The sequence below is a fragment of the Felis catus genome, chromosome C2 (assembly GCF_018350175.1).
Source record: "Felis catus isolate Fca126 chromosome C2, F.catus_Fca126_mat1.0, whole genome shotgun sequence".
Lineage (NCBI taxonomy): Eukaryota > Metazoa > Chordata > Mammalia > Carnivora > Felidae > Felis > Felis catus.
Genome location: NC_058376.1, coordinates 145,065,352 through 145,092,799, shown reverse-complemented (window position 1 = coordinate 145,092,799; position 27,448 = coordinate 145,065,352). Strand labels below are relative to the sequence as shown.

General features: G+C 39.3%; 1 protein-coding gene across 13 annotated transcripts in view; it reads right to left on the bottom strand.

Annotated features, from left to right (window-relative positions):
• Nucleotides 1-27,448, bottom strand: part of RBMS3 (RNA binding motif single stranded interacting protein 3) — a 1,326,374-nt gene that overhangs the window by 565,274 nt on the left and 733,652 nt on the right. For 11 of the 13 annotated variants that reach the window (XM_023260643.2, XM_023260642.2, XM_045036413.1 and 8 more), the window contains one exon: nt 4,330-4,502. In XM_023260643.2, coding sequence (XP_023116411.2) covers nt 4,330-4,502 — 173 coding nt within the window. The remainder of the gene's footprint in view (nt 1-4,329; nt 4,503-27,448) is intronic. The other 2 variants (XM_023260644.2, XM_023260638.2) reach the window with 1 other exon arrangement.

The window sequence follows — 27,448 nt, the reverse complement described above, 5'->3', positions numbered from 1 at the left end:
TAATATGGATGCTGTACTCTGATACCAGATAATTCACTATATCTATGCTCATTTTTGGTATATCTCTGTTTTATCTACTCTTTTATTACTATAGATATCAACAAATATTGCATTTCCTATATTATAAGGAAAAAACTCTAAAAGTACTTCTACTTTCATAATAATAAACATGGAAAACTGATCTTCATGGCAAATTCATGTAAATAAGTGAATATTATCTATTTGTAGGTGAAATCATTTTAAAGTGTTGGGATGAGTAATAGGAACATAAAATGATCTGAATCTTTAGAAGAGTGCTAACATAAAGTACCAATGACTGGATGCCTGGGTGGCTCAGTGGGTTGAGCATCCAACCCTTGGTTTCGGCTCAGGTCATCATCTCACATTTTGTGGGATTGAGCCCTGCATCAGGCTCCAAGCTGGTAGTTCAGAGCCTGCTTGAGATTCTCTCCCTCCTTCTCTCTCTCTTTGTCCTCCCCCCACTGCCTGCCTGCCTCTCTCTCTCTCTCTCTCTCTCTCTCTCTCTCTCTCTCTCAAATAAAATAATTATTAAAAAATAATTTAAAAAAATACTAATGACCGGGACACCTGGGTGGCTCAGTCAGTTAAGCATCCAACATCGGCTCAGGTCATGATATCATGGTTTAAGCCCCGGGTTAGGCTCTGTGCTGACAGCTCAGAGCCTGAAGCCTGCTTCAGATTCTGTGTCTCCCTTTCTTTCTGCTCCTCCCCCACTCAGGCTCTCTCTCTGTCTCTCAAAAATAAATAAACATTAAAAATATTAAAAAAAAAAAAGGGGGGGCGCCTGGGTGGCTCAGTCGGTTGAGCGTCCGACTTCGGCTCAGGTCATGATCTCACAGTTCGTGAGTTCGAGCCCCATGACGGGCTCTGTGCTGACAACTCAGGATCTAGAGCCTGCTTCGGATTCTGCGTCTCCCTCTCTCTCTGCTCCTCCCCTGCTCACACTCTGTCTCTCTCTCAAAAGTAAAAATAAAGATTAAAAAAATTTTAATACATGTGTATATTAAAAAAGAAATACTAATGGCCAATGCGAGAGACCAACTCTACAAGAGAGGAAAAGGGATTTTACAAGTGACCTGCATTGATCTCTTACCATAGGTGTCCCTACACATCAGGCCATACCGATACAGCTGAATCAACTCGGGCTGTGACCCTGCCAAAACTATAAAAGGGGATTAGTGAGAGAGAGAGAAGTATCCGGGAGCACATTGTACCACTAAATAATGAGGATCTCAACGAAATATCAGAATTTTAGCATGAAAGAAGCTTAAAGCATTATCAAGTGGAAACCCATTATTTTATACATAAGGGAAACCAACATTAGGGTGAAAACAAGCCATGAGTCCAAGGCCACACCCTCAGCTGATGGCAGAACCAGGGCTGAAAACCTGATCTCTTGGTGCACAGCTATTCCCATTGTATTATGTGGCTTGATCACATCAGTTCCTCAAAATTCTCTAGGAAAAATAATCTGAGCAATAAACTCCAGGTCCAGACCACTTCAGTAACTGTAGAACCCACAGACACGTTTATAATAACAACAGCATGGGTCCAATCTTATTACCCAGCAAAAACTAACATGAACAAGTAACCAGTACCCTCTGTGCTCTTAGCCTTCTCTAAATTTCTCACATGCACGTAAGAACATTAACACAACTTCTTTCCTCAAAAATAATCTCTCTGTGTCACTAAATCTCTTTCCTGAGTTCAAAACACCAATGCAGGCTGGGGCACCCAGGTGGCTCAGTGGGTTGAGCATCCGACTCTTGATTTCAGCTCAGGTCATGATCTCATGGTTTGTGTGTCTGAGCCCCACATCAGGTTCTGTGCCTGCTTGGGATGCTCTTTCCCTCTCTTTCCGCTCCTACTCCACTCACATGCTCCCCCTCTCTCTCCCAAAATAAATAAACTTGAAAACAACAACACCAAAACCACCAATACTGGTTTTTAGGTAACACTTCCATTTATCTATTTCTGGCAACATTCTATCAAATGTGGACACTGACACAGACATCTGTAGTATAATGCTACATCAGTGGTATGTTCGTAAGCCAGCTCTCCGAAAACATAATATACAATTAAAAATATAATTTCTAGGGCTTGTTGGTTCTTCTGATGTAGATATGCCCGTCATGGCTGTCTTCAAGCCACTGAGTCTATAACATATCACACACAGAATTCCTGAATATTTAACAATTGACTCTAATGCACCAAAGGCAGTACCGGCATGCCACTGGAAGTACAGGGACACCTACAGATAGTCAAAGTCAACCTACTCTCTTGTAAGAGGAGACTGAGGCTCAGAGAGTAAATGACTTGCCCCCAGATCACACAGTGGCTGAGTGGGCTTTAATACACCGGATTCTACCTCAGCTACCTTCATAAATTAAGTGAAACTTTCCGTATTAGACATAGTCAGTGGTTTTCATATTATTGAAGAAAGAAGTGCTTCTCAAAAGTAAGCAGCATATGGGGCACCTGGGTGGCTCAGTCGGTTGAGCGTCCGACTTCGGCTCAGGTCAGGATCTTGCCGTTCAAGGGTTTGAGCTCCGTGTTGGGGCTCAGAGCCTGGAGCCTGTTTCAGATTCTGTGTCTCCCTCTCTCTGCCCCTTCCCCGCTCATGCTCTGTCTCTCTCTGTCTCTCATAAATGAATAAACGTTAAAATTTTAAAAAAAGAAAAAAAAAGTAAGCAGCCTCAACAATGCCAGAGAGACTGTTAGAAATGCATATTTTTAGTCTCCACCCCAGGCCTAGGGACTCTTTACCTTTATCTTTATCTGTCTGTGCTTCACTAAACTCTTTGAGTGATAGGGAGCAATGAGAAAAAAATCTTCCTTAAATCCATCAATATTCTTTTTGTAAATGAGATCCCAATAAGAGTCAAAGATAATAGCTATCCCTTTTCCTATCAGCATCCTTTAAGAGATACTTCTGAAGGTTTTAACATAAAGACCACAATCTTTCTCATTTACGGAGTCCTTACTCTTCAAAATAGTTTAGATTTTTCTAACAACAGGAAAAAGTTGAATTATTTACCTTCCCATTCTCCACCCCAACCTTTTACTGATCAAAGCCTAACCTACATTTCTATGCCTTAGCCCTAGCACATTCGTTTTGCTTACACAACTCCCTTTAAATATTTATTTGTCAAAGTTTTGCTCCACCCCGTCACAAATCGAGGTAGTCAACAGCAAAACGGCTCTCCCACTGTAATCTACATATTGCTTTGCCAATTGATTATCCAGTTACGTATTTGTGTTTTGGTTTATCAGCCACTTCCTGGTGTTTTGCTATTTGTTCCCAACCTTCAGATCCAGAACAAAGACAAATAAATACTGTCTGCTTTGTTTTCCTCTTCCAATATTTTAGAGGTTGGAAAATTTACAAAATAAATATCCTCTCAACCTTCTTGTAAAAGCATTGCAAAAGAGAAAAAGAAGAATTGAGTAACAGTTTCCCAAATTTAAAAATACCCAGCTAAGGCACACTCAAATGACCAACAGCTGTACTGATATTACTTGAAAAATAATCATACAGCAATCTACAAATACAGGTCCATGAGTTGTAATTCAGTATCCCTTATTAATTTTATTTGGAGGGCACATGTAAATATGTGTATTCTATTTGCACAGAAGACTGTTAATAACCTAAATGTTCGTAGATGATAGATTAACAAAAACACTTTGGAAGGGCATGTTCGTCACTGCCACATTTCCTAGCAAATCCAAAACTACTTGGTGAGTATGGTTCATGGCCTTGGTGGGAAATAGCTTCACTGGATGTGGAAGTGGATGTTTTCAAGGAAACCAAAGTACTAGTTTTACAATTCCCCAATTACCTGGTCCTGGCTGAACTTCTATTTACCGAGAACTGGCCAGAAAAGCTTTGCAACACAGGAGGAGGTAACCATCCTGAAAGCAACTGTTTCTAAATTTTCAAGATTGCCTTCGCTAATACTTCCACCCCCAAAAGCAGCTACCTTTATGAGATTCATTACTGATCCCACCAGCCACATGGGGTCTGCTTGCTCGTCATCTTTTCGGTCAATACATGCATATCGGCCAGCACTCCCAGGTACGTCTGCTCAGGGACCTCCACCCCGCCCCTAACGGAAAGAACACCAACTCCATTCGCTAACATCAGCTGGACTTAGATCTCAAACTTAAGTCCCATTTGTACGGTGGAGTCTACCTCACTGAGGCACCAATAAAGGGGTGTACCGAGCGCAATACCGAGTCCTGTGTGGACTGAGCCCACGTGAGCCAGCGCGGAGGAGAGGAGCGGCGCGGAGAGCAGAGGGCACTTACGGTTGGCACAGCTTGATTAGGTCCTGGTCAGTGGTGCCTGGAGGAAGGCCTCGAATGTACAGGTTGGTTTTACTCAACTGTTCCCCGCTGCTGTTGCTGCTGCTGTTGTTGCTGCTGCTGTTTGTGCTGGGGCTGGGAGGTGCCATGGGGTGGGGAGCTGGTGCATAGGACTGCTGGAAACAGAAAAGGCTGTTACTGGAAAAACAAAGCCAGCACCTATTCACAGGCCAGCAGCGCAGCTCGAAAGCAATGCAGGCTTCTCGGCCTCTCTGATCCACACATGCACACACATTTTTATATCACTACCCTGTACGCTTCTGAGAACATCATTCCCCCCACTCTGGCCCTGCACTTGCATCGGCATAAGTTAGCCCTAAATGGGGCAGAAAGAAGTTTCCAGGTGCTCCTGACAGTGGCATATGCCTTCTGAATCAGTCCCCTGTGATTTTCCTTAGAGGTGTAAAGTCACACGTTACCTCCCTCCCCACGAGAAGAACGTAGTTTGCTCTTGGCACCAAAGCTCTGCCCCTAGCTCACCTTTAACGAGCCACACGTCTTTGCTTTGTCTCTACTCCTTGTCCCCTCCTCTCCAAAACACAAAACCGAAACCAAACAAACAAAAAACTGCCTCATATTGTTGCCCTTCCCATCACTCTCCAATATAATTCCTGACACACAGGAATCACTCTATGAATAGCGAATCTAGGAAGGGCCAAACGGACGGATGAATGGACCTCATCCCTTTCTACCACTCCCAAATCTGCTTCTTCATGGCGAACGTCCCGTGTTTTGCGATACTGAGCTGCCATTCTCTCGATGCAGTCAAGATCCCCTTTAGGTTACTCTAGTCGAGGGTCTCAATCCAGGAACTACTGACAACTTGGGATAATTCTTTGCTGTGGGGCCTTTTGTTCATTACACTGTACGTCCTACATTGCTCATTGTAGGATGGTAGCAGTAACCTTGCCCTTTACCCACCAGATTCTGGTAGCAGCCATCCCCTAGTTGTGACCACCAAAATTTCTCCACACACTGCCAAGTGTCCCCGGGGAAAGAACCACTGCTCTCCCCCGGTAGAAAATCACTGCTCTAACTTGTCAAACTGTTTTATAACAAAATAAAATGATAACATGATCCCTAGCAACTGAGAGTATACAATGTGAACATACGTGCCAGAATTAGTACACACGGTGCTCATTATATACTTCATTTCTTTGTCAAATGGGCTTATCTTCACAAGTTCTTAAATTACACGGACTGAGTCTGCATTCCCGCTGTGTCTCTTACTGGCTGTGTGACCTTTAGATGGTGCCTTCGCCTCTCTAAGACTCAACATTCTCATTAATATGAGGAGGATAAAAATACTACTCTCAGTAGTATGTCACAGGGTCTCTATATAAATTCAATGAGCTAATGTAAACAAAATGGTTCCTGGAAATTAGAAAGTGCAAAATAAATGTTAGCAAAAACAAAAATGCAAAAGTAACAATAATGATAACATTTGTAGCTCACATCTGTCTTGCCAGTAACATTAGGCTATATAACTATCCCAGATATTCTCAGTCGTAACCTAGAATGTTACCTAAAGGTAACACCTATTAAGATTCCAGTGGGGAGATTTTGGGCTGAGTTTTAACCTGAAGACACATTAGCTGTTCTATCAGGGGTGAAGGTGTGTATTTAACAGATGGCAAGTAGATGCTTAAGAAATACTTAGTCTACAACATATACAGTACAAATTGAATGAACACAGCACTTAGCCCACAGTGATAAAAGGCCAAGTTTTAGCAGCACCAGCCTTGTTTCTTGCTATAATACTCAGTCTTACACTTTTCAGAATGATCAGATTTGCCCCAGTCCATATTTCCAAGTGGCTACAAGACAATGCCTCTTAGCTACAACATGTCAAATGAAACTCATTATCTCTGCCCTCTCACCTCCCAAGTCCCCACCCCAGACACCCAGCACAATGACCCCATTTCTCTCTGGTGTTGCTGACATCCATCTAGCCCCCATGCTAGAAGCCTTGGGGTCAGCTTCACTTGTTCTTTAATTCTAAATCTCAAAATACAGTCAGCTACCAAATTTTTGGACAAGTTTCTAGAAGCATCCTTTCCTCTGAATTCTCACTGCCTCCTAGGCCGGGATCTGGTCCACCTTGTGGATCCACCATATCCACCATCTGGCTCATGCTTTCCTCTTAGGGAGGAAAGTGGAGGAAGAATAAGACAGACGGTCAAATGCAGAGGCACACTGGTCTAGAGTATCCTGGGCAGTTCCTTTAAGGAATGGGGAGGTGGGACAGAACCCAGAGCCTCCTTCTTTGAAACAAACATTTCAAGTAAACATTAGGTATTACTTAATCTGCTACCAACATTTTTAATGTGGGATTTTACAACAAATTACACAGGAGAATACTTTCTGTTCCCAATGTTTGAAAAAAATGACATACATCCATTGCCTTTTGGAATTTAATATCTGCATAAAGCTGCATGAAGTTTCTTGGCTGGCATGAAAAACTAGTCCGCCTTGACCTAAGAAATCCATTTCGCTCCGTGGACACCCCATAACACTTAAGCTCTATCTCTTCACATGCCCTGCACTTAGTAGGTTTTAACACATCCCTGCTAAAGTAATGCCCTGGTCCCTGTACCTCCCAATGGGACAGATGAGATTTATCTTTCACTTCCCGCATGTGCTTTATTTTCTTAAATTTCGCAGGGCTTTTTAAAAGCTGTTTGTTACCACTTTCACCTCCCCTCTCTCCAAATTCTTTGAATTCCATTCTGTACTCAGGCTTCTTTTAAAATGAGGCTTTGTTAAAAGCAGTTTTCCCCCATGGCATAGCTTTTAAAACTATCAGGGAGCCAAAATAAAATCACATCTTCAGCTTTATGTATCATAGATCTGACGGACCAGCTCAGACTGAGTCCCTGAATGATCAAATAAGAAATTTTCATCTATAGGATGGTCAATATGTGTTTACTTAATTGTCCACCCCCCCCACCCACCCTCCATAGCCAGAATATCATTTAGTAAATTGCATGGTGCTTAAAACAATAAATGTGCCCTCCAAAGCGCCCAATGTATTTACTAGGGAAAAAAAATGAAACAGTCAAAAGCAAATCAAAGCTGGGACGACTATAGGCTACTTGTATGCATGGAAATGAGGTATATAATTTACAAATAGAGATCCAAACACCAGCCTGTTGTGGAGAAATGATGTATTTCAAAAGCCCTTTGAAAAAAAATACACAATCAAAAGGGGTTATCTGTGTCATATTCTTGTTTGTGAATTCTAGAAGTTCTGCTGAGGGGCACCTGGGTGGCTCTGTCAGTTAAGCATCCACCTTCAGCTCAGGTCATGATCTCACCATCCCTGAGTTCGAGCCCTGCGTTGGGCTGTGTGCTGACAGCTCAGAGCCTGGAACCTGCTTCAGATTCTGTGTCTCCCTCTCTCTGACCCTCCCCTGTTCATGCTCTGTCTCTCTCTTCTCAAAAATAAACATTAAAAAAAATTTTTTTAGAAGTTCTGCTGAAAGAGGTAGACTTTCTCAGTGTTATTGAACCAATCAATCCAGAGATTTTAAGACGGAATGCCTACATTCTCACTTCTCCTTAATATTTCATTTATCTGCTGATGATATACTGAATGATTCAGGTAGTGGTTTGCGCTGTAAATCATCCTTTGGTTTTAAGAATTATAAATTCCCTCCTCTCCTCCCACTTTGCAAACACACATCTTTTAATCAACAAAACATTGGCAGAAGTCTCCTGGAACGTCTGACAAATGCACAGGCCTAAATGAATTAATTTGTGAAAAGCAAAAGCAATGCTGTGTGCCCTAGTACCAGAGACAAATGACCACACTACAGCATCTTTACAAAAAAAAAAAAAAAGGAGCAATAATCTTTAGAGGTGAATGGGTCACAGCAACCACTTTCCTAATTAAAAGTGGCTCTGATTCCATTCTCAATTCTTTGTCTTCAAATGGATTTGGGGTTTTATCATTGATCAGCTTTTAAATCATTTTGAGGCACCCAGGAAGAAATGTTTAAATGTTAGTAAAAAAAAAGAATTTATTTTCCCTCAGATAAAATGGACTTTGCTATACTGCTCAAAGTCATATTTTATAAATCCTATTTAGGGTGGTGAGGACTTACAGTCCAGGGTTACTGAACACTGTTACACGGTGCCGTAGCAGGGCAGGGAGCTGCTATGAATCTGCAGTGTCAGCTTGGTTAGAACCAGTGAAAACGGCAGATTTTCAGAAGAGGACCTTCAGATGGCACTCTGATGGAGGAGGGAGATAGGATTTCTCTTGAACCTGCACACGCTTGGCAAATACGCAGATTTTCCTCAGGTGTTTATTCATGGTCTGTTGGGACCATGGTCTTCTGGGAGGGTCTGTTAAGTATCATGAGATGGGGGGTTGAAAATCTCTAAACCACATGTTGGGGCTACTACATCAGTGGATCAGTACCCAGTGTTTTCTTTGGGCAACTAAACCAAATGACTTGACATCCATTTTAGAAGATAACGATTCTAATAATTATAGGTAACATTTGTTGCGTGCTTCCTAATAGGCATTGTATATAACCACCCAATGAGGCAAACAATATTCTTCTCAAACATAAATACGAAAACCAAAGTGCAAAATGGACAGATGACCTTCTCAAGGTCACACAGTGGGAGCCCCACTTTGACCCTAGAAAGTTGGACTCCAGGGGCCATGCAGCCCCCACCAGCACAACAGAACTTCACCTATTAATGACATGGGCACCAACACAAACGGCTTTTTTGCCATCAGCTTTGGAAGAAGGCACGAACAAAAGCTCTCCTGCATCCAAGTATACGGGGGAGAAATCGAACAAGGATGGTAAACAGCATCTAGTCAAAATGGAGGTTAATAAGGCCTTTCCTCTATCAGAATTTAAATGAAGTCCATCTTAAAATTTAATGTCAAAGGGGAAGTGACCATCAGAAGCAAGCAAGGTGATGAGTTTTTCAAATAACATCAAACAAATGGGTTCCTTGGTCAAGATTCAGGGGATGTTATTTGATAACAGGAAAATGAACCGGCTTGCAAATCATCCTACAACAGCTGATTCATTTAGTGTGCTTTGTTAATATGCCTCATTTCTCAAGTTTGAAAAGTGAATCAACCGGGTCCTCCTACATTCTTCTAAAATGTGTGATTTGTGTATATAGGTTTGGATGGAGGTTGGTTGTGCTTTTGACCCCTACATATTTTGGAGGTAAACTGGAGAGGGATATGAGTTGTAGTTTTATTTGTTTTCTCTTTTTTTTCCCCAATTTTATTTTAACACAAAGTGTTTGATACGTTCAATAAATGCTGTTCACATTTCAAGAGGGTAAAGTAAATCATTAAAAATCATCTTTTATACAGTATGAAACATATTAGCTGAACATGTCTGAAGGCAGGGATGTAATATACACACACCAGCCAGACCATCTTAAGGCAGGGTCACTACTGACATTTTGAACGAGGTAATTCCTTGTCGTGGGGCTATATTGTGCATTGTAGGATATTGAACAGCACCCCTGTCCTTTGCTACTAGATGGCAGGTGTACTACCCTCCCCCCAGGGTGTGGCTACCCAAAATGTTTCCAGGTATTGTCAAATGTCCTCTATGAGGGTAAAAGTGTGCCTGGTTGGCAATCACTGCCTTAAACAGATCCAGCCCCTCTCCTTGAAAAACGAATACCAGCACAGGACCCGGAAATGGAATAATAATAATAACTCAATGGCCTACAACCTACTGCATTGAAAAACCACATCTACTGACCCAAGTTCAACTTCTTATCCCCAAGTATATACTGCACTCATCTCTGCGTGCCTCTGCCCTCTGTCACTAAGACATTGGTACGCCGCATTTCATTTGCAGCAGATGAGGTCTGAAACACGCTTCTTCCTCTTATTGAAAACATAACTCTCTTACAAAGAGAATTTAAAATATTTTTTGCATGCAATTCCCGTTGGCTGGGAATCACAGGGCCTTGATGCCAAACTGCAGTCAATTCTATTCCCGGCATCTGGTTGCTGGCAGGATCCTGAAGCAGTTGGTCTGGTGGTTTTTTGGAGTAGCCTTGGACTCCCTCACATAGCAGTCTGTTCTGCTGATGGTCTCCCCAATTTGTTTTTATTCATCTCCAGTGCAACAGAATTTGTACTCTTTTATCCACTCAAGGGTAAAGCCCCGGATAAAGTCTCCCATGGGACCGACATGCCAAGTCTTTTACTATCCAAAAATGAATACAAACCACATTCCTGTCTTAAATCATACATTATTTAGCCTGCACGTACACATGCAATCCATTGCTCGGTGGATTAACACTGCTGCAGGCTATTGAATTCCTCTCCCAGACAGTATAATTTCTACATAACCTTGCTTCTGCACACCTCGCCTCTAGTGGGAACACAATACGAGCAAGTAGACACGGCAAGAATTGCAGCAGTCACTGGAGTGCCTATCATAGCCTTAAATGAGGATGTGCGTATTGTCTATGCAAGCAATAATCAATGCAGCTAAATTAATATATAAGGCAAGACATGCAATTTTAGCCATGGTTTCATGAACCACATATATTGACGCTTTGCGGTTTTATGCTGGACAATTGCCCCTCCATTGGTCTAGAATACAATTATAGAAAACAATGGTTCCAATTCCACCTTTCATAACAGAGTTTGGTGAAAACCTGCCCCACTTCTCTTTTCCTACCCACAGATCAGACATGGAAATGAGCCAATAAAGGACAAGACTCCTCACAAAAGGCAATCATTTGCATATTCTCTGTTAACAGTTTTTGGTAATAGCCACTGTCAACAGTGGTGGTGCGGTGTTTAAGAGCTCCACATTGCCCTCTGAGAATCCTGCTCTACCCCTAACTAGGCACTTAAACCTCTAGTCACGGGTAAAACAGGAATTTCGATGATCTCACCTAAGACTGTTGTGAGGCTTTAATATATAAATTACACATAAAATATTTAGCATCGTGCCTGACACAGAGTCAATACTCAATAAATACTTGTTGATCTTATCATTTTCATCAGCACCATCATGAGGCAGATCCTTAAAAGAAACACTACTCTCTCAATCCTACTTGGAGTAATTTACCTTTAAGGGGTGCTGCCAGAGTCAATCATTGATTTTTTAAGCATGGGAGCCACTACTCTTGAGATGAAACTATGTCACCAGAACTGTGGTTTGTCATTTTCATCAAGAACCAAAAAGTAATAACTAAGCACTGATGAAACAATCATTGTGGATTGAAAGGCTAATTAGTTTCAAGGTATTTCCAAATCACTACTGAGGTATTATTAAAATTCTGTTAGGATGAGATTCACTTTTGCTGTAAATATTAGTTTTTAAAAACCTCAGCAGATTGCATAATCACACATCGCTCTGTGCTATTTACAAATAGGATTAATCTAAAGTCATTGAATTCCATTCAGAGGTTTAAATATTAAATGACATTTTAAAATTCATGGTACTTGCAAACACAAGTAAACTAGTTATTGTTCATTACAAGCACCTATAAACCAATTTCATTAACAAATTTACAAGCTACAGGAGAGTGGCTGCTATAAACGATGCCACTGGCCTTTTATAAAGATTGCTCAGTTCTCCAAATGCCAGTGACATCTGGTCTTTGCTCCTATCCATCTTTTAATTTGGCCAACTCGTGATCTCTTTAAGGAAAAATAAACAAAATTAAAATATACTCAAAATTTAGCTCGAAATATAGCTCAAAATTTGGGCTACTTACACCATTCATGTAAAAGTTCAAGTCTACACTTAGAAAATAAGCCCAAACAGCTCATGATTCCAGTATTAATAAGGATTGATTCCTCATGCAAAAAAAAATAAATAAATAAAATAAGCCATGATTGGTACCCAAGGTGGAGATTACAATGGCATCTATACCACAAATAGTAATGGTTAGAATTCCCCAGAAATATCAAAGTGACTGTAAACCCTGGATGGGGCCTCTGTTCTGTTTGTCCCAGGAATGTCTCCGAGATCAACTCAAACACTTCCTTTTGTAATGAGCTAGAATCACCAAGACAAGACTGGAAATCCAGAACAGGTCATAACTGCTTATGGATATCTCTAGGATAGCCAATGGTCAGCAACTCAATTCCTAATGCAATCAGAGATAAAGAGGAGATCTTACAGTCCAACAATTACACTCGGGTCACATTCTTGTGCCTTACATGTTTACTTAATTTTTTCATTTAGTTTTTCCCCATAATCTCTATTTTGACTATTTTCTTAGTTTTTTGCAATATTCTATGCTTCATAATCCAATAATGTTTCCTTAAAACTATGATCAGTAATATTGCCAACAATTAGTTGTCCTAGCTGTATCATGTATGCTATCCAAAACAGAGAAGCACAATTCATACAACTTAAAGGGCACCACTGCAAGATAGGTGGACCTCGCACTTTATTGTGACTAAATGAACACTCTCAAAATTTTCTTCTTCAATGAAAACAGATATAATGAACCATTTCCACTCATTCCACTTGACCACTTTCCATATAAACCAATCAAATGACCGGGTTGGTTACTAGTAGCTAATGGGTGATAGAAATGAAGCATTTTGTTTCAAACCATGTGTAGCAATAATTGCTATCAATGATGGAAGGCCATCCGGAACATCAAATGGCATTAAGGCTCTTTTGATACACTAAATGATTCTGTCCAATTAAATCAGAATTCACTTTTTCTGAAAGTAAATCCATGTTGACTTAAGAGCAACTCAATAATAGGATAAAGAACAAGTGCAGTAAACCCTTATTCCTTTATTGAGGCTTTCCTACTACTTCCAAAATATCTCTCCAGTCCCTATCTCACCCGGTTTTCCTCGATTTCCCAGGGCTCACTCACATTCCTTGCCACACCATGCTCCTATCTGAATCTATGCCTTATTTTGTCTTCCTCCCTTCACTTAGAATGCCTAGTCTGCATTCTTATACCTTATTCTAGGGTGACTCTAAAATGCATCTTATAAACTGGGGTACTTTGGAGAGCAAAATAGGGAGATGTTGATAATTATATCAGGACACAAGGAATCAATTGAGACCGTCCAAAGAAACTTAGAACATATGGTCATTTATGATTATTTTCTATGTATCTAAATCTCACATATTCATCTAGAGTCACCTGAAGTTCCACCCCATTTTGTAGCATTTTCCTGTTATTATTTTAGACCAATTTCATTTACCCCTCTTCTTCGTTTCTATATAATTAAATATCCACAGAAGGTTATAAAATATTTAACAAGAATAGCAATGACTGATGTATAATGAATATATAATATACATGAGGCATTGTTCTAAGAACTTTATATTAATTGATTTATACTTTTGGAGGTATGTATATGGCTACCCCCATATTGAAGATGAGAATACAGAGTTTCAATGACCTTTAAAGGTTGTTCAGCTACTCCGTGACAAATTCAGGGCCTGAAGTAAGGCAGTCGTTACTCCGGTTAATTCCAGATTTAACTCTAAATATGTGCAATCCAATATGGTAGCCACCTGTCCCACATAACTATTTAAATTTAAATATAATTGATGTGAATTAAAATTTTAAAACTTCAGTTCCTCAGTAATACTAACCATGTTTTAAGTGTTCAAAAATACGTAGCTATTGGGGCACCTGGGTGGCTCGGTTGGTTAAGCGTCCAACTCTTGATTTCAGCTGAGGTCAGGATCTCACCTCTCATGAGATGAGCCCAACATCAGCGTGGAACCTGCCTGGGATTCTCTCTTTCCTCTCTCTCTGCCCCTCCCCATGCTTACACACTCTCTTGTTCTCAAAATACATAAATAAACATTAAAGAATAAAGAAAAAGACATGTGGCTACTAGCTACTATATTGGACAGAAAGACAGAACATCATCGCATAAAGTTCAATTGCACAGACCTGATGTAGCTCATTCTTACAGTTACCAGGCATCATCTCCCCAGACTATACTGTACATCTACAGTACCTAAATGTGCTGAGCAAAATAATGGTCATGGTTTCTGTGCTGCTATTCAGGTTTTTTTTTTGTTTGTTTGTTTTTTTAAGTGCGATTAATCTCGTTTCAGTAGAGAACATATTTAAATTTTTTCTCCTTCAGGAGTGGGTCTTGATTTTGGCATATAAAATCTATCAACTGATAGCTTCCTTGACCAAAAGTAGAAATTATTAAAAGATATTCCCAGAAAGTAAAATATAATGTGTGGGAAGAACAAGATGTGGTTCATTTGTTTTTAATCAAAACCAAAGTTTCATCTGTATTATAAAATTTCTTAATCTCAAGGAAGAGAAGCAACAGAGATAAATTGCTGTTAGAGAATCAATGTCTCTGTCTTTGGGATTCAAGCTTCATGCTTGGCAGGAAGCTCTGCATTTTTAATACATCATCTACTTTACCTACATATCCTAAAAGAATAGCACCCTTACTAACCACATAGTATGCTATGCTACCAATCTTATTTCTCTCTAAACTGAACCGGGGGTGGCGGGGAAGGAGAATGCTTTCTTACAGTGAACTACAGAGGCAATTCAGCAAATTCATAAACAATAACCTATATTCCATGACATAAAATAGTTATGTTGTTTTATTAGCCAATGCATTCATATTTTATTGATGTAGCAAAATTAAGTGTAAACAGAACCTATGCCTCAAAAGTCCTAAATCTAAGAAATTTGGACTATAAAACACAATAATTTCCTTGAGAAGACAATGTTGGGACACAGATCAAAAATGCAACAGCAATTAATACAAGCAAAATAATTGCTTCATTATAAAAACTGGAAGGAGCACTTGCACAGATAATTTTCTGGGAATATAATTTCAACATTTATTGTGTTTGGGGCTATGAGATGATAACTATGAGAATAAATTAATGCTCAAGTTCACCCAAAGTGATCCTATAATAAATGAATATTAGGCATTTTATATTGTTAACTTATTATAATTTTCAAATCAGAAACGCATGAGATGTTTATACATTCAAACTTCTATTTGTAACCTGTATGTAGACTCCCTTTTCCAGTATATTTTAAGTCAGTCTGCCACGTACCTTAGAGAATGTTAAAAAATTATATAGACATATCCAATTTCTAGTGCATCCTCTTTGTTTTGTGATTACTGGAGATTCATTTTGCCTAGTGATAGTTTCCGTAATCAAGGAAATGAAGTATCCATAATAAGACAGTACTGCTTTTCCTTCTCCAAATTACTCTTATTCTTTTTAAATAAGTGACTGAAAGTTCAGAGACCGGCAAATAGAGGGCATCTGCCCGTGATTGCTACACTCTCCAAAGGCCCAAGAAGAAGAAGGAAGTATTATTACTGCATAGTGACTAAGAGCATAAATTCTGAAGCCATTCCACCCAGGGTCAAATCCCGCTTTACTACTTTTTTCTCCATATGGCCTTGGCCAAGTTCCCTAAACACTTCTGCCTCAGTCTCCTCATCTGTGAAACTAGGGATAATAACTACCTCAGAAGACTGTTAGACATTTCAAATGGATGCTTATGTATAAAGCACTGAGAATAAAGCCAGGCACACAATAAGCTCTCTAAGGGCGCTTACAAGTATAATTATATAAATTCTAAAGCATTTTACAATAGCCATTGTTATCATGAACAATAATGCTTTTTTGAAGAAGAGGAAATTTTGGTTGGTCTACTGAATGACCTAGCAAACTCTGGTTTGCCTAGTGTAAAATCTTGCCCTCCAAAGTAAAAATTCCATCCATGCTTGTCAAACTGCAACTCTCTGGGTTGAAAAATCAAGAAATGCCATTCTTCCATGAGATATTAGGCTCAGTTAGTACTATTTGAGCTACTGATACTGATTGCCTTCAGATAAACTGATGAGAAGACTAATAGAAGAACTTTTTAAGACACACAGAAACTTTCACAAGGGAAGTCATTCTTAGCATAAACAAATTCTAGGAAAATAACTACAGATTGTGAAAGTACTTATTAGAATAAGACATATGTGATTGCCAGTGGAACCAGCTTATATCAGTGAAATAACACGCTGACTACTAAATGTCCATGTGCTTAACTGAATCGACTTTTACATACAGAAAATAAACTATACTAATTTCATAGCTTCTAACTCTAAAAATAATTAGCTTTTTAAAAATTGTTGCCCTGCAAGGATATTTTGTAGGTAAACAATTACTTAAACCATTTATTTAAGTTTAATTGCCTCCCTAATTTCTAATAAGTTCTATGATATGTGCCCTAGGGTAACTGAAACAGTCTATAGAATAAAAATGGGATAGTCATACATGTATATATTCCAAGGTATTTACTACACATCTCCAATATTCCAGAAAATTATTTTGTTTTGTTTCGGTCTGGAAAATGTTATGTATACTTTAGCAAACAGACAGGAAAGCCTTTTCTAAAGTATAACCACTAAAAGAGTTTTCTAGGAGAGACCATTCCTCTGCTTCCTCAAGAGAAGACTCAAGAGTTTGTTCTATTCAGTAGAGCAAATTGTCTGGGGTGGGGGATCAAAACAGAAAACTCTCTTGGAATTAGTGCTGATAATCCAGTTCTCTGAGGAAAAAACAAAATCCAAAGCTCTGATGTATAACTTTGCTGAACTTTGTCACGTGACTACTCCTACAGGGGCTGATTTTAACCTACTAACGGTTCAACAACCAGCTCACAACATTTCTGAGAATTTAGTGAGCATCTCTCACACCAGCCACCTCAAGCACCCTACTGCATCACAAAATGGATGTGACCTTAGTTGAAATATTATTTAATGCTCCCAACATCCCAGAAGACATAAACAAAGGAAAGAGTTTCTTTGCCTGAGTAGTAAAGAAACTAAGAATGCCCTGGGAAAACAGAAAACAAATTTCCTGATGTCTCTGTCGCAGCTGCTAGGACCAGAGAACAAACACCATGTGGGAGGGAGTATGTGGGCAGAATGTGTGGACTGCTTTAGGAAATCTCCATGATCTAATGGAAGAACAGTAAAGGAAACAGAAGAACTTCTGGAAGGAAAAATAGGACTCAAAGAGAACCTTTTCGTTCATTAGCCAATAAAGAACTTCTTAAAAAGAAAGTATCTTTATGTCGTCATTCCTTGAGGTACAAACACTCCGGGTCTACTTTAAACTCTTTGAGGGCAGAACATTAACAACATGGATTTGATCATATCTTTACTAGAATCACAACAGAAACATGTAAGAAACTAAACTATGCATCCTCATCAAAGCAAAAAGCATAGCATTAACTAGTAATGATAAAAGCTGTCTCCGTGAAATCATCATATCAAAAGTTTTATTAACATATAAATGTCATATATATGTATATGATTTAAAAATAAATATGCCATCACTCTACTTAAAACAAACATCAAATAGAACCCAAAATTTCAGCTGATAATGGGGAAACAAATTGTTCAAGTTTATAAAACATGCACAATGTAGCAAAAGCCTAGAATTACAGCTCCTTATAGATTTGGAAATGGAGAAAAAACAGGTTTTTTTTCTATACATAGACTTCCTAAAGCTGCTGGCTTTAAGAATTTCCATCCAGTGGAACTGGAGGGTATTATGCTAAGTGAAATAAGTCAGTCAGAGAGAGGCACATATAATGATTTCACTCAAATGTGGAATTTGAGAAACTTAACAGACGATCATAGGGGAAGGGTAAGATAAATACGATAAAAACAGCGAGGGAGGCAAACCATAAGAGACTCTTAAAGACAGAGAACAAACTGAGGGTTGATCATGTTGGAGAGTGGGGAAAACAGATGATAGGCATTAAGGAGGGCACCTGTTGGGATGAGCACTGGATATTGTATGTAAGTGATGAATCACTGGAATCTACTCCTGAAGCCAAGACTATACTGTATGTTAGCTAACTTGAGAATAAATTTAAGATGATGATGATGATGATGATGATGATGATAATAAATTTCCATCCAAAATTTTGACTTAAAGGAAGGATCTAATTAAAGTTATATTATACCAAAGAAAGACCAAAAACTTCTAATTTTTGATAACTAATACAAATGTAATCCATACTCCAACATGTGTAAAACAGAACTTAGAATTCATCGTGTAAATTCAACCGTAACATATAAAACGAAATATTATATGAGAAATGTTTTCAAAGAAAATATCCAGTGACAATTACTCCATAAACTCCTTAAGAAACAAAATTAGAGGAATAATGAGGCAGATGAGAGTAGCATAAAGTTCTCAGCACAAATAATTGAAAGAAAGCAAAGATACAGAAACTTGGTATGCACAAAAATGTGGTCTATATTTACGTCTATTAAATATGAAAGGGGCACCTGGGTAGTTCAGTTGGCTAGGCGCCCGTCTTTGGCTCAGGTCGTGATATGGTTCATGAGTTCGAACCCGCTTTGGGCTCTATGCTGACAGTTCAGAGCCTGGAGTCTGCTTCGAATTCTGGGTCTCCCTCTCTCTCTCTTCCCCTCCCTAATTGCTCATGCTCTCTCTCTCTCTCTCAAAAATAAACATTAAAAAAATTTAAGTATAAGAGAAAAGAGTACCTGGGTCCAATGCTAATTATGAGAATGTCACTTTCTTTTACTGTAAGCTATGTTCTTCATAATAGGTAAAAAAAAAAAACAAAACATATTTTATTACTCAGAGTGATTAAGTATCAGAATAAATAGAGTTGTGGAATGGTCAAATTTTGCACCCAGAGTTTTCCAAGCTAATAAATGGAATTAATTTGATTGCTTTTTCTTGTGGTTTTCAGAAATCAGTAATAATAGAGATAAAAATGAGAAAAGGGACTGATAACATGGAACTTTTCGTACCAGCATTGTGACTTATGCTTTACCAGTAAACTCATTTTTTGGAGTGGGGATATTATTTATCCAGTGAAAACAGACGTCCATTGGTGTTATGTTCTGATTTCAACAGAGGAAGGTCGATTCCCAAAATGTAGGCTACACCACAGTGGCAGAACTCCTTAATATCCAGTAGCTCCCAGTGTGAGCATAAAGAAACATGAGATCCCACCCCTTGCACACCCACACCTGCCCAGAAGCACTGTTTAGAGGATTATAATATTCTACAATGTTGACTGTCTATGCACTCTGAGGCTGGCTAAGTTATGTGCAAAGGCACTTTCCTTTTATTTATTCGCATTCCACTAGTCATTAATTTAAATCAGTATCAAGGCTTTTGGCAAGGCCAGTAAGCGTCATATGTTGGTAATCTGAGACAGACAGACACATCTCTAATCTTGGTCAATGTTTCTATTGTGGACACAACCTTCGATCTTGTGTGAAGACAGAGATAATGACAAAACAACAACAACACATGTTTGGCACTTGTTTTCACTTGATTAGAAGGCTGAAAATGGCATGAGTCAATGAGTTCCATTTGCTTTCAGCTCCTTATTACTCTCCAGCAGGTCAAATAAAGATATGACTTGTTTATGAATCAAATAAAAAATAAAGATTATGTCTGTAGCTGATACATCAGTTCTTGTGACCAATCAATATCCCCATATCGTATCCCTACCTAATCTTACTGATTATTAGTTATTGAAAACATGGAGAAATTGGGAAAATTAGGAAATTTTCACTGACAATCCAAGTGTGTTCATTATATAAACTTAAATTTCAGTGAGGGTTCTTCCTGTGAACTAGAACACATCTTATATGTTCCTTTATAAAACTGAATAAAAATAATTATTAAACATTTGTTTTGCTGGCGATGAAATATTGATATCTGACAGTCAATTCCTCTCCACAAGCAGTAATTCTAGATCTTTTGTGTACTTCTGAAAATATTTTTCTCAATGAAACTAGTTATAATTCCTGAAATTTTCCAAATGGAATGTTACATATTGACATCTTCCTGACTTTGGTATATAGTCTACTGGGTTTGGACTTGAACCACAGATCTCGGATCTGAACCAGTCTTCAAGTTCTACTTCAACATATTTCTCAAATTCTATGCTATGCAGAAAATTGAACATTCTTTTCATTTTTTTATTTTTAATTAACATTTGATTGATATACAATGGTACATTGGTTTCAGGTCTAAGAAGGATTCTTGATGAGAGAATACTAAGACAGTCCACTAATATATAAGCCACAAAGATATTCCCTAGTTACAATAACTGGAGAATTAGAATATCATAGAGCTAAATGATTGAAGATAAAAAGTCTGAACACCACGAAAGTTGACAGTAACAGATGCTTTGTTAGTCTGTTGGGACTCCTAGAACAAAGTACACTACAGACCGGGTGGCTTATAACAAGAGAATTTTATATTATTGCAGTTATGGAGGCTGCAAGTCCAAGATCAGGGTGCTAGCACGGTCAGGTGAGAGTACTCTTCCAGTCCCCAGATTTCTCATTGTATCCTCACATAACGAAAGGGACAAGGAGGTTCTATGTGGTTGGTCTCTTTTATAAAAGTACTGATCTCTTTCAGAAGGGTTCCACTCTCAAGATCTGAGCATCTCCCAACGCAACACCCCCCTCAGTACTATCACCTTGTGCATTAGGATTTCACCACACGAGTTTCTCATGGGACACAAACATTCAGACTGCATCTGAGGCTTAAGTCCAACGTGATCTGCATGAGGCCATGCGAGGCCAGAGGTTACGATCATGGACTTCATGAAAATTAACATCTGCCCTCCAGCATAGGGACAGATCCAGGTTTTGCAAGGTTTTGCAAAACTTACACAATTTGAGGACTTCATTAAAAAAAGAATAAAATTTATGAATATAAAATAGCTATAAAAGTGAATATTTATTTAGAATGAAAAGAGGGGCGCCTGGGTGGCTCAGTCGGTTAAGCGGCCGACTTCGGCTCAGGTCATGATCTCACGGTCCATGAGTCTGAGCCCCGCGTCGGGCTCTGTGCTGACAGCTCAGAGCCTGGAGCCTGTTTCGGATTCTGTGTCTCCCTCTCTCTGACCCTCCCCCATTCATGCTCTGTCTCTCTCTGTCTCAAAAATAAACGTTAAAAAAAAAAAATTAGAATGAAAAGAGAAGTGGCAAGAAGTCACCAATTTTAAAAGCTGATAACACAAATATCAAAAAGATGCTGAAAATAACAATATTAATTTCCCAACACACTTCAAAAAAACTTTCCCTCTTTATTTTTGCGTCCATACTCTTTGATTGCCTCATCATATGGCAGCAGTTTCATTATATTTTCTGTAGAGAGAATGAAAAATTCTGTGTGCCCTCTAGTGCTTGATAGAAATGTATTTTTTTACTGATAACTTAGGACACTTTTCAGTTTTCCAACTCATTAATGGTAATGGTTTCTAAATTGTTAAGATAGGAATTTGGGGACTAAAAATCAGGAAGAATTTTGCATAGACTTGTCTTGTGCTTTAGATCTTGTAAATCTTTTTTCTCCTACTTCCCATATACTTCCAGTGTTGGGCACAAGAGGCCACACGCCTATCACCATAGGACCTTGTGACAGCATGTTCCTGCCACAATGCCCGGGTCATCAGTACAGCGGGCAGCCTGAGCTTTCGTGGAAACCATTCTTACCACAAAACAGCTAGTGACAATACAAACATGTATCTCATTAGATCCAGACTACATGCATCTTCCACCACCGGCTGACAAAAGGCAAAGTGCAAATGGGGAAGCCAAAGTGGAAAAGGACAAGGGTCTTAACCAGCTGTGACTAAAATAGCTTTCTCTCTCAAAATTCCCAAACCTGTTTCACCATATGAACACATTGTTAGGCAATGGAGGAACGTGGCTTTTGTGGGGGTTAAAGTTACATAATTTGGATGGTGGGTCACGGGCCATTTTTAAGCAGAAGACTACAAGATAAAGATACAAAGTTAGATAGAGAATCACTGAAAGGCCGGAGGAAAGGAGGATCCCTAAAGTTTAAATTTAATCAGCTTCCAGGCAAACCTACCGCCTTTGACTCCTTAGCCCACCTTTCCAGCCACGCCCCCACCTCTACCCTATCCCAACAGGTGATCTCCCATTTTCACAGGCAAGTACCTTCTATGATCATCTGCACCCATGCTTTTCCACTTGCTATTCTTTCTGCCTACTTGTAGTCCACGTACCCCGGTATCCTTTTCTGGACACTTTTCCCGATGCCTCACTGAGCTGACGAGCACCATCAAGTGTTGTCCCAGGTCTCGGCATGGACATTTCCCCGTACGTTATGCCTTGCATGTTCAACTTGAATTTAGCTGTCATTTTTCACAGATCAATTGTGTATTGGTGACTTAACATCTGGATACATCTGTTTTTTTTATTTTCACGGCTCTGTCTCATTCAGGCACCAAGTCCTGCTTATGCTTCCTTCTCAGTGTCTCACGCATCTGTCTTTTCCATTCATTTCACTGTTTCTATTCTTGTCTGGGAGCACTTCACTTCACATATGGACTAACGTAGCAGTCTCCAAATTGTGTTTCCTGTTCCCATATTCCAAATACTCTGATCTATCCTACATGCAAGCCGTAGCTTTATCTTCCTAAAACAAAAATTAATCTTCACACTTCATCCCCATGTTAAAAACAAAAACAAAAACAACAAAAAAGGAAAATCCTGAAAGGCTCTTCATAGTCTAAAGATCATTTCCTTAGACTGACATCCAAGGGCTATAGATCATTTTCACAAAGTCTCCTTGACCATTAGCACACAAAAATATAAATTTGTCTTTCCAAATGTTCACAAATTTTCCTGTCTTGTGTTTGCAAACCATATCACTTTATTTTTGCAAATTTAAAATGATGTGATGCTTTTTGCTGAAAAGAGAAACTATTGCTCTCTGCACATCTGAGTACCGATTAGTCAATAAAGAATTTCATTTCCAAATTGCCAATTTCTACAGCTTGCTTGTTTTTCACCAAAAATTCCAACACAACTGGGCACTTATGAGAGCCCCGTTGAGGAATATCATCTCCAAGGGTAGATGTATATTTGCATAATTTACATTTACAAAGTTGCCAGCTATACACATCTTCATTAAGCAGGAGAATGCTCCAGTGTGACCGCTTACATCTAAATGGCCTGGGAATTGTCCTCCTCAGCATTCATCAGCCGTCCCCTCATTTTATTCTATTAGGAGGGAAGGAAGAGCAATGCAGACTGATCAATGTGCCAGTGAGTTTTATGGCTGTATTTTAGAATGACCTATATTAAAGGAGTTAGGCAAACGTAAGAGAAATTTACTGCTCACAGGATAATGGCTCTCCGTAGCGTAAGGGTGTCTCAAACATGGCATATGCTTGCTTTATTTACACCCCGATGCTTGACTGATCATCTTTCTCATATTTTGCCTTACTTTTGAAAGCACGGATTCCCTTGCCTTATTGATCTCTTTATACCCTTATCATTTTTCCCCTGAGTTATTTGGCATGATGACAGTAGTGCGTCGCCAAGGCTGATTTAACATCATCTCCCAAGTATGCAGCACTGAACTCAGAGTCGAATATTTTAAGGCTGAAACATGTAACACATCTGTCAGGCAATGGTACAAATACAGTCACTTGTCAGAACTAATGAATGAGGTAATCCAGAGTATGGATAAATAGCAAGAAGATGGAAGATGCTAGAAGCTATGGTTCGCCAAAAAGCATTTCTGAGTAATTACATTATTTGAGGAAGAATGATGTTTCTTTGTTTTCAGTTCTAACTCATTTTTGCTCCCGCAGCAGACCTTGGTGGTAATACCTAGAGAATGCAAAGTGCAGTAAGAAGCAGAGTCAGCGATTCACAGGACAGTGGGGAAAGTGGGTGGCCCTTTGACTGTGGTCTATCTCATAGCAACGATATATTTCTCCCTACTATTTTGTAAACCTGGCTTAACCAGGTAGTGCCTCTGCACTTGCTTGCAGTCCAGTCTGTGTTCATTTTTGCAAAAACCCCATTATCGGATGGGACCAGTCACAGGATAAACCCAAAGGGTACAGGGATGTTTCAACAATGATGAGGAAGGGACCAAGGCTGCCAGTCAAAAGTAGCTCACCTTAAAATCTTTAAAGCATTATCAACAAAGAGAAAAGAATGTCCCAAAGTTGGTTCTTCATATGGGGTGTATGGATGTCCATTCCCGAAGGGGGAAACGTGTGGACGTATAGATAGGTCTAGCTGCGTGTAATTACAGAAGAGAGGACAGCATAGCCGCCTGTGAGGACAAAGGTTAAATGAGGGGAAGGGAGGGAAAAGGACCATGTCCCTGATGCACGCATTGATTATTCTAATGGAAAGGAAGTGCCCAACTTTACACAGGATCCCCTCAGTTATTTATAACCGGGGGTGCAACATTTTATGCAGTGATTAAGTCCCAAAATGGGCCTTGCACACCCAATTGCCTTCATCAGGAAGCGGAGATGCAACTCTGACACCGAGGACCCAAGATAAAAATAATCTGGAAGTCCTTCCAAGTACCATCTCAATATAACTTACCACTAACCTCAATGAACCCTGCATTTCCCTAGAGTCCTACTGTACTGTTATTCCCACTACCGCTTTTGATATCACAGGTGACACCAGTGTGACTACATACAAACAAAACGCTACTTAGAAACATTTGAGTCTGTAAATCTTTATTAGGATATGAACACACTTCATACTGGTACTCTTTCCAAGACTCGACTGGATTTCTCCTGATTTTTCGGCTGCAACTCATTCTCCAACAAGAGGAGAGAAATCATGTCAGTGTTCAGACAGGCCACAGAGCCTCTTCCCTGCAATCTAACCTAATAGTGGGATTTGAGAATGTTCTGATAAGGGCATTTCACACAAAAAAGGAATCTACTGCGTCCTGATCTATGCTGTTGCACTATATGGTATGCCCTCCTCCTGGTTTCCCAGTAGCAAAACCTATTTATTCTGACTCAAATTTCACCTCCTCTGAGAAACCTTTATCACAGGCAGATTTATCTCCTCCCTGCTCAAGGCTCTAGGGGACATTTTCCTCATGCCTCTGCTGATGATAAATATTTTGTGTAATATTTCATCCTTCAGTAGCTGTTTCCACCCCTGGCATGCTGGAGAGTTGAGGACAGGGTGTGCAAAGAGGCACCCCCTCTGATCCTCAGCACTTACATATATACTTACGACAAGTCTTTCATTTGGTACTTAATAATTTGCTGGATGTTGAATGTTACCGTAAGTATCTTGTCAACAATGATTATTCTTGAGAGATCCAGGGATAATCCAGAAATTGAACCCCTAATTATATTCTTAGTTTTAGTAGATAAATGTGTGTTGCATTATGTGGTTGTGAAAACATGGCAACTTGAGGAGAGGTTATACTTGCCTTTCCACTCATGAGATCCTGCACTGAGAACAGAAAAAGGGAGCTATGGAAAATACAACTCCTCTTTTCTTCTTCTGTAGCTCTCTGCCAAATATCTGCTAGCCTGCTGCTTACAGACACAGCCACAGCAGCTGGGCTACCCCAAAAGAAGTAAGCCTGATGGCTTATGGAAATATATTTGCTCATCACTAGCTAAGGAGAACACACTTACTTTTTTTCAAACATAGGACAGTCATATATGTCTATCAAAACTAATGCAAGTGAACTTCATATTTCAGGTCTCCTATACAGGTACAAAGTAAATTTTGCATGCTACAGAAATACAGAAGTGAAGAGTGATTATAAGATTTTTGCAAATACATGTAAATAAAGGTCTTGCCTATTATAAACTAAGTTTATATATATTTGGCTTCAATTTTTATTTGCAGTCAACTTTGAGACTTAAAATTTTTTTAATCTTGATTTTCATCAGGGTATGGAATAACTGCTACCAAATAGTTGCCCAACTATTTCGGTAAAAAAATTTGTTTCTTAGTATCACTTTCTTTGATGGCTATGGAACACGCATAGGCATTTCTTTTTGCTTCGGATCAGATTTGTGTCTTTGAAACAATAAAAATTCCAATCAATTCAGTTGCTATTTGCGAATCGTGATGGAAAGGATCCATTCTTTGCTGGAAAAGAAATATATTTGTAGCAAATAGCCACCAACTCTAGTAGAGAAAATTATTTGCACACTGAACAGGGAAACTGCCAAAACGAAGAACAGAGCATCTGCTGTGGACAAGGGTGTAATTATCTTGCTCTTCCAAATACCGTTGGGCATAAAAAGTTTTACTCTCTCTCTGGCAAGATGCTCTTCTCAGACTTTTAACAAAACACTATTAGCAAATAACAACTAGTCTGGAAGTCCTGTCAATGACAACAGTACGTCTTTTGGACCCTCTCCTGAAAAATAGAAAACAGGGTCTATCTGATAAAATGGTGAACGCTTCAAGTGTCAAAAGGATCATAAACATCAGCTCCGTCCTGTCGAAAACCTTTCATATACCTACATACGTTGTTTGCCACAGACTTGAGAACTTTTCAAAAGAAGAAATGCTTTATCCTTCTGGTTCTAGATTATAATTTATGGCACATTTCTATGAACTATTTTCTGTTCCTTAGTGTTTGCTTTTCACGTGTATTGGGATATTCATTACTTTTATGCCACCTTACTTTCATCTAAAAGAAACAGATCTTTCTGGTAGACCAGAGGGATGAAAGAAATCTGTTTTTGATGAACAGGCATCATTATCAAGGAGTGGCTGCTCTTCAGATTCTGTTGCTGCCACTTCTAACTTTCCCCTTGGGGGTTTCATCCTGTGATGGGCAAGAGACTTGAATCTACTCTCACAACTCTCAAAGAAACGGAGGTTGGACTTCCATTCCCAATTACTCGCATGCGTTTGTTGTGTTGTCTTCTTTTAAAAAGAAGGAGGGGACAGGAATCACGAAGCTATTTCCAACAAAGGCCCTTAATAGGCAGGCCTGCTAAAACAACACCATGCCACGGTCTTTTCCAAAACTTTCCAGCAGCTATCAGCAACAGCTGACAAGCTCCAGCTAATTTAAAACTGTACATTCTCTCCCGAGAAGACCAGACCACACACATAGTATTGAAAAACACCCAGTGAATACCATAATTTCCCCAAAAGTGGGCTCGTCATGTTCCGTCTTCTGTGCTTAAAAAATAACGTAACCTTTTATTGATAATGAAAGTTTTACCAACTATTTGAATGGTAGTCTTAACATTTTATTCTTTG